Source organism: Sturnira hondurensis, unplaced genomic scaffold (genome assembly GCF_014824575.4).
Source record: "Sturnira hondurensis isolate 20B ecotype Veracruz unplaced genomic scaffold, ASM1482457v3 Scaffold0022215, whole genome shotgun sequence".
Taxonomy (NCBI): Eukaryota; Metazoa; Chordata; class Mammalia; order Chiroptera; family Phyllostomidae; genus Sturnira; species Sturnira hondurensis.
The window spans coordinates 4,453,347-4,467,008 of record NW_028094846.1 but is presented as its reverse complement, the minus strand read 5'-3'; the positions used below and the strand labels follow the sequence as shown (position 1 = coordinate 4,467,008).

Below are 13,662 nucleotides of genomic sequence, written 5' to 3'. Positions count from 1 at the left end.
CCTTCCACCCGAAGCCCATGCTTCTCAGTGCCACCGACTTCCTAAAGCAGCAAGCACACGCTGCTCAGTGCTAGGAGGCATCAGATGCTCACCGCTCGTTCTTTCCTCTAAGTCTCAGGACCTTGAGATTTCTGTGGCACACTACTTGCCATCTGACTGCTTCGGATGGCTCACTCAGATGCTCAGGAACAGGGACTGAGAAGGCGGGGGTGGCAGGTGGTCACTCCGGGACACTGTGGACTATCTGTCCGAGATCCTGATACCATGGACTACTTGACAGAGATTGGCTATAACAATCTCTAAGACATTCAAAACACCGGTAATATCAGGTAACACTAACCGAGAAATATCAACTAAGATCCGAAAAAAGTATATTAAGTTTCAGTAAGAGAAATAAGCCTCTTTTTAAAAAGACAGAAGTTCTGGCATAAAACAGATCTCCCAAACAGATTAATGAAGGAAACAGAAACATTTCAAAAGGCCCTAAAATTTTGGATATTGTTTTTTACACTGTATTATTAACTAAGTTCAAAACCACCACCACACCTGGCACAAGCAAGCAGTGCTGTGAAATCACTCCGAACGGAGGACCACTGTAATGCTCCTTGACCCGCCCGAGCTGTCTGTGTTCACACACACTCTGGATACACTGCTCCGAATCCAGGGCAGACCGGCCACCACACGCCAGACTGGTCTCCACCCCTCCGTGGTCTTGGTGCCCAAGTCACCATGCTCATTAGCCTTGTAAAGCACAGACACTACTGAAATGCTCATGAGCATTTCCAATGACTTTTAAAAAGGGACTGAGAATAATCTTTCCTTCATTTTCCCTATTTCATAAATTAACTTTTAGAACGTAGTTTGCCAGAAAAGCATCAAGAACTTTCTTGGAAGAGTGACATCTAAGCCCTGGCTGTTGCGGCCCAGCAGAATGGCTGCCGGCCCACGAACCAAAGGGTCACGGTCTGACCCCCAGTCAGTCATGTGCCTGGTTGTAGGCCGGGTCCCCGGGGGGTGCGTGGGAAGCAACCACACATTGAGGCTCCTCTCCCTCCTCTCTCTAAAAATAAAGAAATAAAATCTTTAAAAAAAGAAGAGAAAAAGGTAACACCTAAGAAATACTCTGTATTTTTAAAAAAGAGTGAAGGCCCCACAATTCAAGTACGAGTAACTTCACCAAGATATTACTGACTCAGTATCTGATCACCAACACGGTGACATCAGCCAGCACTCACTCTGTCCTTGAGTCTTTCTGTCCTTCCCAAGTTTCCCACTACTTTCTATAGGAAGTTGCATAAATTCTAACCTTTGTCCAGAAGTTCAGAGCAATCAATGGTTTTGGCACATGAGACAGAATTTTATAACAGGTAAAAGTTAGACAAATTACATTAATTAGCTCCTAGACGGAGGAGAAAGGTACGACACACTCTCCCTCTTCCTCAGCTACACAGTAGGGGTCCTTCGGCTGGGTGACAAAGTTGGATTAAATGGCCCCTCACACAGGTCACCTCTCTGAAATTCTATACACTTGATGCTAAGGAACAACAGAAAGCACAGGAAAAACTCTGTACAAAGACATAATCAAGGTTTTTATTCTCAAAACATAGTTAAAGCCTGGTGTGCGATACTTCTAAATACATCCCTAAAGGTATTTCTGAAAATGCCTTTGCTTACTGTAGAGGAAACATTTTAAAAAGAGAGCAGCTGACCACACTTCCACCACCCTGCCCTTCCAAACGAGGGCCGCACACACCACTCCGAAAAGCTGCTGTACCGCAGCAGGTCACCTGACTTCCTGGGTGTTCAGTCTGTCAGCGGACTAGGCCAAGTGACGGGCTGTGACGATTTCTAACCTAATTCTGAATTATAACCTGGTTGCTCTGGGGAACTAGAGCCAAATTTACATGACTTGTCATCGCCTTTTAATAATGCATTTAAGAAATGCTGGAGTACTTACACACGCATTACAGCTCAGCCTTCACAACAGGTATGTTGTGGTGAAGGTCCCGTAGGCAAGGAAACAGCTGAATCTTTGGCAACACTGTTTTACTTGCGTAAGCTCTCATAACATTATAAAAAGGTTTCATTTAAGAACAAAAATTTTTTAAAAAAGGATGCTGAATCTATAGAACAACAGCTAAGAACAAAAATTCTTACCCAAGTCAGGTTAATAGGATTAGTGAAAACCCAAAGCCAAGCACCACATGCCTGGGTCTTAAATGGAAAGATGGCTTTCAGGGGAAGAAACAAAACCCCAGTTTAACATGTTTTTGCTACTCGTAATTGTATTACAGGCTCCTAAATACAAACTTGCGACCACCTCTTTCCCCAAGAAGAGTTAGGCGTTGGCCACACAGTATCTATTAGACAAGAGTCAGGCTCCTATCCCAACTTGGCACACCAGGTCCATTACTTACATTATTAACCAAAGCATCCTCCATCTTTGCATTATTAGTAGCCACAGTGTTAGGCAGAGAAGAGGAAGGTGTAGTATAGTCTGTTACAGACTCCTGTGGAGTAGTAATAGAAAAAAACATGTTTCAAACTGAGTTAACTAGTCTCCTCCTAATGACAGCCTAACAGTTACTCCGTTTTGGGAGGAAGTGTGTGTGTGTGGGGGGGGAGCAGACCTGAAGAACCAGTCACCTCCAACCTGACGAATACCAACAGTGGGACAAGACAAGCATGGGACCGCCACTGACATGGAGCCACTTCTGCTCCTGCTGGGGTCTGTACGATTTTAAAAAGGTATTAAATAAATAAAAGGAAATAAAAAAATAGAAGCAGCAGCACTGTGTGGTATCAGGAGTTGCCAGCAGCACCGAATGCTTACTTTCTGTGGATCACTCAAAGAGCTGCGTGTGCATCTCCTCCTCTGTCACAGCCTACAGCTTACTTTCAACTATGCATCTTTCATTCTCTCCAAAATAAAACAATGTAAGTAAATGAATGTCAACATCTTAGCTATTGCAATGCATTAGGTTTTAGGATAACCATCTTGTTCGTCACCATGAAACTCTTTTAAATGTGGTAGAACTGAATCACATGAATTTCTACTAGAGAAAAGCACAGAGTCCACCGACTTTCTTCTCAGTGAGTCCATGTCCCAGAAGGCCTGAGAGAGCTGCTCCTCCCACAAATGAGTCCCTCTGGTTACCCAGTGCAGTGAACTCACTTACTAACGAATTTTAACCCGATGCACCTCTCATTCAATGTGGTCCCTAAGCACAAGGCAACTACTTCCTTTAGCGCTCACCCAGTGCCACAGTGACCTGGTCCAACCCTGGAAGAAAACTGGCTGGTGTGTTTAGTTCCCAACTCCAAAATCTCACTAGTGGGCAAAATAAGGCTCTGCTGCAACTCCATTAACAAAAGAAAAACTAATGCAGACGGACCCTTTCAAAGGCTACAAACCCAATTAAAACCACTGTAATCTTGTGCAAACATTTTTCACTTTTGACTACTGAAAGGACTGAAAGTAAATTTCTACAGGAAGAAATCGCTGTGAGGAACTTCTCTGGATCACACATGCACATCATGACACAGAGGCTTCTCTCTAGAAATACTGCGATGACCCACAGAGTATGCAGAATTAATTATATGGCTCAAGAAAAAAACACAGGTGCAGTTTCAGACACACTCTACAGGAGCTACACTCGGGAGGCCCCGCGCCGCTCACCTTCACGTTTGCGGCGTACTCCGCAGAGGACACCGAGATCATCGTGCCGATCTCGGCAGACATCTCTGATGCTGCTTTGGTTTCCTTTGCTGCTGCAGGGTCCGCACTTCTCACTGCAGCAGGGCCCAGTTTCTCTTGTCCTTCTGGCTCCACCTGTTGGACGTCTTTTACTTTCCTATTTTTCAGTGACCGTTCCTTTCCAATAGGACCAGGTTTATGTTCTTTGTTTTCTACTGGACTCAAGTCTGGAAGCTGAAGTCAATGTTTATTAGCAAAAAGACATTCATTGAAAACAACTCGACTCAAAATGGTTACCTGTTCTCATAAGTGTCAGTCGTTTTTACACAAGGACACCTGCGGTAGGAATTGCGTTTACCTTCTGGGCTTTGATGGGACCCGCCCGGGGCTGCTTCTGCCGCTGTTCTTTAGGTTCTGGTACTTTGTCCGCAGTTTTCTCCGCAAGCACAGGGACGACTTCATTTTCGCTCCCATTTGAAGCCGGAGCACCAAACTGAATTGTGTCAATTCCAATTTCAACCCCTTCTTGACCATTCTTTGTTCTCTAGTAAGAGAAATTTAAAAACTTGCTATCAAAACAAAGTTCAGACATGACAGAATGATTTACGCGGCAGCACCCATTTTAAAGTTTAAGAGGAGGAGGTTTGAGGCAACCTACCTAGTAACTGAGATGAACTGACATTAAGTTTTAGGAGATCTTGCCCTTAACAACAATGTGTATGTTTTAGGAAACCAGTGATAAAATGAAAATTGGAATAGAGACACAAGTTTTTAAAGTACTGCTTTACGTGTCAAACGTGTCATGAGTGTGGTCAAGAGCCAATTGCAGCCTTAAGTTATTCCATCACTGAAACGCGAAAGCAACAAACACAGAAACATACCACCAACAAGAAACAGATGAATGAATGAGTAAATGAATGTCAGAAAGAAGACAGCAATACTTAACAATCACTTAATCTTTTCATGGAAGAACAAACAAAAAGACCAAGGACAAAGTTCCACTTCAGGCCTTGATCACACAATCCAATCACTGCTTCGCACCGTTTTTGGCCCCCTGTGCTCAGTGTGACATCACTGTGTAAGGTTCATTGTCATCAGCGTGACAATGTCAATAGTATTAATAAGGCATGTCATTCTGGTTACTTTTAATATCTGAATATCTACTTTCAAATACAAATATCAATGTCACTTAGAATAAAAATTTCTATCTGCTTTAGTTGATATTGAAATTCTATAGTAGGTTCAGCATAAATATTAGTATCAGTAGAGCAAATGGGAGCAATTAATGACTAAAAGCTATTAATTTTATGTACCCCCCCTCCAAACCTTACAAAGACTAGACTGACAGTTAACAGGACTATTAGTTTTAGGAAAACCATTATACCCTTTGAAATAAAAATGTTTAGAAAATATACGTAATACAAGGAAGGAAAATAAAGCTTAGATTATAACACTGATCTTTGTGAATCTACTTAGTGTAACTAACATTCATAGTATTAAACAAAATATTAATCATGAAAAAGTCTATTTCACTAGTCATTCCAGAAGTCCCAATGACCATTCTTTTTCATCCGGTGAAATAAATTAAAAGTAAACTACCAACTTTGTTAATTAAAAACTTCCCCACGAGGAAATACTCCAGAGTCATGGACAATAAACAGCATCATGAACAAATCACAGTCTAACTAGAAAACATAACATTAATAAAATAGAATGACGAAAAATGAGATATGATGAAAAATGAGACACCAAACTATCTTGCTCCTCCAACTGGCTGAAGGCAACTGTAAGCAACCTTTTAGCACTGCAAACTTACAGTGGATTGCAAGAAAAACCTTGCAGCTGAGAAATTATTATTCCTATACTTTAATGTAATCTAAAAACCTGGACCAAACATTTTAAAATTATTAAATCCAGTACACCCATCTAAAGCAAAGAAACTTTCCACTTCATCCTTCGTATCAGCATAAAAATCGTGACCCTTCTGTGTAACAAATGCTCTATGATTAATCATGTCAATACCAGCAGACAGAAGAAGAAGAATCCCACTGACATCTTGAAACATGGAATCCAGTGACTGCTAATTCTACTTGTACAAGGAGTTTCTCTGTGGAACACTGAAAACAGATGACGAGGCCTGCCCACCTACTCCAGACCCACGTCGGAGGGGCAGCAGACAGACTTCTCTACTCTCTGCTGCCCCTTTATAGCAAAACCAAGTTCTCCATACTCATCTCTCTTCCCAATTTCCTTACGTTACATTCACCAAGGCCAGGCTTTCACGCCTGCAGCTCTACCTTCTGCACCTCGCTCACGTCTAAGCTGCTGGCGGCCTCCACGGCGTTAACTCCAACTGTGGATTCGAAAGGCCTGTCTGACCTAACCTTCCAGCAGCACCTAAACACCTGGTTTATCTCTTTCTGCAAACTCATCTTTGCTTGGTTTCCAAGCCACTTTTCCAATTGATGAGCTTTTAAATCTCTTACATCTCCCTAGCACTTAAGTTTTTAATCTCTTTTCTTTTTTAACTACGTAACTCAGAATCCCTTGGCGATCTCATCCAACCGTATCATGTCAAGCAACCTCCAGTGACTTTCAAATTCATGTCTCTGAACTCGATCACATCCTTGAGTTCACGTCCAAGTATCTGCGTGACCAGTCCACTCAGATGTGTAATCAACACCTGAAACCTGACTTGCCCCAAATGACTGCCTTTCTCACCTTCTCTCCCAATGCCGATCCATTCCACAGCTTCCCAATCTCAGGTGACAGAAACACCATTCTTTCTGCACAAGGCAAAAGCTCTGGCGAGCACTCGGACTTTTTTTTAAATTAAAAAAAATTTTTAATATAGTTGATTGATTATGCCATTACAGTTGTCCCATTTCCCCCCTTCACTCCCCTCCAACCTGCACACCTCCTCTCGCCCACATTCCCCCACTTTAATTCATGCCCATGTGTAATACTCACAAGTTCTTTAGCTTCTACATTCCCTACACTACTCTTGCCCTCCCCCCGTCTATTTTCTACCTACATCTATGCTACTTATTCTCTGTACCTGCCCCCCACCACTCCCCTGTTGATAACCCTCCATGTGATCTCCATTTCTGTGGTTCTGTTCCTGTTCTAGTTGTTTGCTTAGCTTGTTTTTTTTGTTGTTGTTGTTGTTTTAGGTGTGGTTGTTAATAATTGTGAGTTTGCTGTCATTTTACTATATATATTTTTATCTTTTCTTAGATAAATTCCTTTAACATTTCATATAATTAGGGCTGGGTGATGAACTCCTTTAACTTGACCTTATCTGGGAAGCACTTTATCTGTCCTTCCATTTTAAATGAAAGCTTTGCTGGATAGAGCAATCTTGGATGTAGGTCCTTGCCTTTCATGACTTAGAATACTTCTTTCCAGCATCTTTTTGCCTGTAAGGTCTCTTTTGAGAAATCAGCTGACAGTCTGATGGGAACTCCTTTGTAGGTGACTGTCCCCTTATCTCTTGCTGCTTCTAGGATTCTCGCCTTCATTTAAATCTTGTAATTATGTAATCTGAGTAATTATGATGTGCCTTGGTGTGTTCCTCTTTGGGTCCAACTTCTTTGGGACTCTCTGAGCTTCCTGGACTTCCTGGAAGTCTATTTCCTTTGCCAGATTGGAGAAGTTCTCCTTTACTATTTGTTAGAATAACTTTTCCACTTGTTGCTCTTCCTCTTCTCCCTCTGGCACCCCAATAATTCAGATGTTGAAATGTTTAACGATATCCTGGAAGTTCCTAATTCCTAAGCCTCTCCTCAATTTTTTGAATTCTTGTTTCTTCATTTTTTTCTATTTGGTCGTTTCTTTCTTCCTTCTGGTTCACACCATTGATTTGGGTCCCAGTTTCCTTCCCATCATTATTGGTTCCCTGTGCATTTTCCTTTATTTCACTTTTCATAGCCTTCACTTTTCCCTCTATTGTGAGACCATACATAATCATTTCTGTGAACATCCTGATCACCAGTGTTTTGAACTGTGCATCTGATAGATTGGCTCTCTCTTCTTCGCTTAGCTGTATTTTTTCTAGTGCTCTGATCTGTTCTTTTGTTTGGGCCACTGTTTTTGTCTTGACGTGCCAGTTAGGTAGTGAGCGGTGTCGCCTTAGGTGTTCACCAGGGTGGGGCACCCAGTCACTAGGTTGTGCCGTTATATGTGAGGGAGGGGTTCAGAGGGAACAATAGAGCTTGCTCCGCTCTCTGCCCGATTTCAGTCACTTCCACCCCTTCCCCCAAGCAAACTGGGCCCTTCTGGTGCTGGTTCCCCGGGTGGGTGGGTTTGTGTACATTCTAGGACCCTGTGGGTCTATCCGGCAAACTCTCCTGTGAGGCTGGGAGTCTCTCCTGGAACCTCAACCCCCACAGGTGTTTTCAGGCTTTATTTCCCCGCACTGGGGGCCTGGGTTGCCTGGTCTATCTGCATTCAAATGTGGGACCGCCTGGTCCGCCAGCTGGCTTGTGCCCCACGCCCCTCCACAATCTGCCACCTTGCTGGGTCTGCCCGCTGCTGCCTTGCGTACCCAGGTCTGCCAGACACCGCTTTGCCACAAGTCCTCGCCACCTGGCTGCCCAACTCTGTCCCTCCTACCAGTCTGGATGAATGTTTCTTTCTTCTTTAACTCCTTGGTTGTTGGACTTCCACACAGTTCAATTTTCTGTCAGTCCTGGTTGTTAGTTTGTTTCTAAATGTTTGTTGTCCTTATTTTGGTTGTGCGAGGAGGCACAGTGTATCTACCTATGCCTCTGCCTTGGCTGGAAGTCACAACTCCAACCCCTTTTGCTCCCACATACATTTGGTCCATCAGCACCTCCGTCGGCACCACTCAGAAACCAGCCTCTTCTCATCCACCTCTAGTCCATGTCCCTGGACTCAGCTATCAGCATTCGGTCATCACGACACTTCCCATCTCCCATTCTTCTGCCCTCGCACTGACTATTCTTAACAGACTATCCAGAAGATCTTTTAAAAGTCAGGTTCTGGAACTCTTGCTCAAAACTGTCTATTGTCTTCCCACATCTCCGAAAAGGCCTTAGAGGATCCACCCCCTATTACCTTCTCGACTCCACCTACCCTCTCCATCCCTTACTTTCCTTGGGCCATGTGGACCTCCCTGGTCTTCCCCCAACACAGAAGGCGTGTTCCTCGTCAGGCTCTTCTATCTGCTGTGTCCTGAACCAGGAATTCACTCGCCCTCAGACATGTGTATAGCACGCTCTCTCACCCCCTTCAAGTCTTTAACTCGAGTGTCCCTTAAGTAGCTGTTCCTGGCCACTCTATTTTATACCGTCTTAACCCTCCTCGAGAAACCCCTCACGCACCCTCCCTGCATTGCTTTTACTTCAGCACTGACCACCATTAAATGCACGATGGGAGCACAGAGCTTTTGGTTCACTTTTACCCGCTCCTGCAATAACCCCACAGCTCAGGAGCAGCGCAGGCTACGTTGCCGGTGCTCAATGTTCACCCACCGAGTGAATGAAGCACTGCTCACCCCCGCAGTCATTTACCAGTACGGCACATTGAGCAACTATGTCGGAACACTCTCCTGTGAACTGAGTCTAAGTAATCACACTGCCTAATTTTTCATGCTAAAATGTGGTAGGAAAGTCCAGAAAATGGTAAGCACGCTCCAAAAAATGTTAACCGTAAGTGTCTAAACACAAGCAGCACATCACAGACGCAACTATCCAGCAGCATCGACAGCACCAGGAACTGCTAGAATGTCCTCAGGCCCCAACCAAGACTAGTGAACCAGAAACCCCAGGCACAGGGACTGTGCTGCCCGCTGATGTCGGGAAACCGCTTTAACAAAACTCTGCCCTCGTAGCCCCCCGAGACCACCAGGGCTCTGTTCCTACCTCTGTTGAAGCAGGCGATCCGAACGACGTCAGAGGCTTATTCCAGGCACTGACTGAAGGGGGCTGTGGTGGACTAATGGGCCCTACTGAAGAGAAGGAGCCACAGGAAACGGGCCGTTAAAAGGAAGAGGCAAATAATCCAATCTGTTTCCCCCTTTCTGTAACAGCAACTACACAATGAAACAACTGCTTTTCACACCACACTCACACCAAAACAATATAAGCCCCCAACATCGTGTACTGTTTTTATCAACATATACAATACCGCTATTGAAAGTGTAACCCACTTGTTATTAGAACAAAAAGGTTTTAGAAAAAGAAGAAAAGGAGATGGCTACAAAACCCCACACCAAATATATAAATAAAACAGAACACAAACGCTGACGCCCATGCCACCCTCCCCAGCACTCACTCCTCTGCTGCACACTTACATTTCTTCGAGATGTCACTCAGCACCGCTGGGGCAGCCACCTTATTGTCCCACAGTTCAGTGGGGAGAGTGCCATGCGGCTGCGAGGTCGGGATGGCCTTTCCCGTGGCTGCATAACCCGTGCCGTTGGGTGTTTGAGCTGAAGGCAGTCTGATGGAAGGGGGTGGCTGTTGTGAAGACTGTGCTGTGCTCTGCAGGGGACTCGGGACTGGTTTGTGAGTCTGTCCCTGCGTCTGGGGTGGGGCGGTGGGGCCAGGGCAAGGGCCCGGGATCGTGACCGTGACGAGGGCTGGGGCTGGCAAAGGGGCTGGGGCTGGGGCTGGGATCGGGGCTGAGCTGGCTGGGGCAGTTGGGGCTGAGCTGGCTGGGGCAGTTGGGGCTGAGCTGGCTAGAGGAGGAGCTGAAGTTGGTGGCAGGGCTGAAGCAAGAATGGGAATGGAGGCTGAGGCAAGGATGGGGACAGAGGTTGGGGCCGAAGCTGAGGCAAGGATCGGGGTTGGAGCTGGAACTGAAGGGGAGGAGGAGGGAGCAGGAGCCGAGGTTGAAGCTGAGAGTGGAGTGGAGGCGGAGGGTAGGACTGGAGCTGTGGCTGCGGCTGCGGCTGCGGCTGCAGCTGTGACTGAGGCCGAGGCCAAGGCCGGAACTGGAGCAGAGGGTGAGGGTGAGGCCGAGGTCGGCACTGGACCTGAAGCCGAGGACGGAGCTGGAGCTGGACCTGGGGCTGGAGCTGGAGACTGTGCTTGCTGGGTCCCTGTAGCCTGTTTTTTGGCAAACCTTGGAGGAAGCTTAGAGGTCTGACTTCTTCCTTTTTCATTGGCATTTTTTTTGTTCCAGACCTTTAAAGATCGGCAGAAAACATTTTTGTCAATAATGCAGGTACCAGTAACAGTTCATAAATATGCTTTCTACAAAGCCCCCTACTGCTAATTTAGCGCCTTTGTTTTTCAAAACACGTACTTCACAGAGCAAATGTGTCAAGGCTGCTAATGAGATTTTAAATGATAAGAAGCCAGGATACAATTGGGGAAAAGAGACAGATAGATGTTACACATTCTTGATATAAAGGGCCACTCACAATCTCTTTTCCATAATTCTCAAATTCAAAAAATTAAAGTTTGCAGTAAATTCATCTAGCAGCAAAATCTGATCTGAGAAAAAGCTGCTGCTGACTTAACTCGTTTCTGCCAGAGAAGTACGAACTGTGGAGTGCTGGCGGGGTCCGCGCCACACGGAATACACGCACCACCAGTTCTACTGTCCCCAAGGTGGTGATGAGAAGTGACTTCTCAAAGTACCTCGTTACGTACAAACTTCTCTCAGTACTACCGTCCACACAAGACGTTTGGTTTCCTGTTTTGAGGCCTTCTCATCTATTAGCGCTCTGGCACTATGATTCACGTGCTCTACTTGTTTTTATCATGTGCCAGCACTTAGCAAAAAGGGTGTCTGGCTTGATTTCAGTGGAGTAAGTTATTCAGGATGTGTTTGATCGAGTGAACTAATTTAGATTACGATACAGACTTTCTAAGTCAAGAATCTGCAACTTATTAAATCATGACAGTTGTGTCTGTTAGATTTCCAAGACCCCCATCTTTTTACTCGAACTCAGACGTGGGGTGAGGTGACTGGTACTGGAACGTAAAACATCCTGTTGGAGTAAAGATGGTCCATGCTAAGCCAAACAGTGATTACATTCTATTTAAAATTCATCCCAATACTGGTTTACACGTTTAAAGTGGTGAAAATCAACACTCGAGAATCAACATTCTCAACACTTGAATAATAAATACATCCCTGACTTCCCAGGTAGCTAGAAACCTTGCTCATTGGCTCGTATTTTGGGCACAACTGAAATCTCCGGCAACAGGCTGAAACACCAAACCTGTACAACTTGTTCTTCCTTCTTGCGGCGTTCCTCATCCTGTAACCGTTTCTGCTGTTTTTTGGACACCACTTCGGTAAACCCATCATCATTCAAATTTGACTGTGGGTCTTCAACCACCGTCACTTCAGGGTGGTCATCAATGATAACAACACCTGTGGGGATGGGAAAGGTTTAAAATGCTCTTTTTAATAAAGATAACTGAGACACGTTTAGTTCGAAGGACAAAGCAAAGATCTGGTCCTTATGACTCACAGCATGTCCATTCCTCACACCGTGTGGTGTCTGTTTATTAGTAAGACTTGAAAAGCCTTCATAAATAAAGTTAGAAATAAAAGCCCAATTATCTGCTTTGAGTGATACGTCTTTTTCCATTAAGCAATACAGCGGTAATGTATTTCTACAAAACAAAATCACCGTTATTGTCCAGTCAAATCCCTGAGACCCCACCTCCCCCAGCCTGAGTGAGACCCCCTCTGTGCTGTAAGGACTGCACAGCATGCTACCTGCACCCAACCACCCCGCGAGGCAGGCACTACTGTGCCTCTTTCTCCAAGGCCACAATAAGCTTGGATTTGCTCGGTGGGGTTGTGACTAGCCAGGCTGACCGTATGATGCGTACGGCCTCCATTTTACATAGACCAGTATCAACAGCATGTAGTTGTTAAAAACAATGGCGGGGATGTGCACACATGATCACCTAGCACATGAGTAACTCTCCTTGTTGTCCAGCTAACAATTATTCTGGCTATCCTGTTAAAATTACCATATATCCCAGGAAGTGTAAGTAATCTAGGTACATCAAAGAGTATTAAAAAAAGTAAAACAATTCAGGTACACAGTGCCTAACCAACGTTTCCCATTACTCCTGCCTGGTTTTAGCTCAGTAAATCTCTACATTTTACTCCGTGTTTCCAGTTTGAGTCTCATCTGAGCCAGTGACAAATAGCTCATTTTGACCTAAGTGTCTACTCACAGACATTCCTTCACTTCCTCATCACACATTTCCTTCTTGCGTGTCATCCTTTGCATTCGATATCCTCTCAGTCCACGGTTTTCTGAAAGTAGCCATAGCAACACTGCCTCCCTTCCTATCATTTATTCTCTACTTCCCATATCTTACACACCAATCTTATAAAGGTCATAACTCAACGAGGCTTAAAATTTCTTTCATTTAAGACACAGCATAATACACAGGTGTTCTTTTAGTTTCAGTTATGACAGTTAGTGATTCATATTCAGCTTCTAGATATGGAAGTAGATATACTTTGTAGGTTCAACTCTCTTTTTTGACTATCTCTGTTTATAGCACCCAACTCAATGAAATGAACAGGTAAATGAATAAATGAAGGAATGAAACCTAAGACGTACTTGCGTAATTGTTGAGATCAAACTGTGACAGCGCATCGACTTTCTCTTTGGGTTTCTTTGGGCCTGCCTTGGGGTCTTCTCTCTTCTTCCCGGTGGCATCTTTGGAGTTCTTCTGTGCAGTGCCGCTGGGCACTGCTTCCTGGTGGTGTGCAGAGCCGCCGCCGACAGGGTCCGCACCTGGGCTGCCCGCAGACTGCTCGTCAAACGGCCTACGGAGCACAATGTGAGAGAGTACCACTCCACACTCGGGGCGCGGGGGGGAGGGGGCCTTCACTGCAAGTTTCCAAAGTTTAGTCGAAGAAGAAACAGTGCTGGGACAGAAGACTGACCCCAAACCAACCCGCTTTAGTGACTCGTGTTGAGTAGCATGTCACTGAAGCTGAGCTATCCAAGGACG

At 44.9% G+C, this 13,662-nt stretch overlaps 1 protein-coding gene across 8 annotated transcripts in view; it reads right to left on the bottom strand.

The window, feature by feature from the left end:
- PRRC2C (proline rich coiled-coil 2C) overlaps positions 1 to 13,662 on the bottom strand; it is an 80,819-nt gene that overhangs the window by 18,740 nt on the left and 48,417 nt on the right. For all 8 annotated transcript variants that reach the window (XM_037035098.1, XM_037035101.1, XM_037035105.1 and 5 more), the window contains 7 exons: positions 13,266 to 13,474; positions 11,895 to 12,049; positions 10,014 to 10,848; positions 9,583 to 9,668; positions 4,056 to 4,241; positions 3,680 to 3,931; positions 2,418 to 2,510 (listed from right to left, as the gene is read on the bottom strand). In XM_037035098.1, coding sequence (XP_036890993.1) covers positions 2,418 to 2,510; positions 3,680 to 3,931; positions 4,056 to 4,241; positions 9,583 to 9,668; positions 10,014 to 10,848; positions 11,895 to 12,049; positions 13,266 to 13,474 — 1,816 coding nt within the window. The remainder of the gene's footprint in view (positions 1 to 2,417; positions 2,511 to 3,679; positions 3,932 to 4,055; positions 4,242 to 9,582; positions 9,669 to 10,013; positions 10,849 to 11,894; positions 12,050 to 13,265; positions 13,475 to 13,662) is intronic.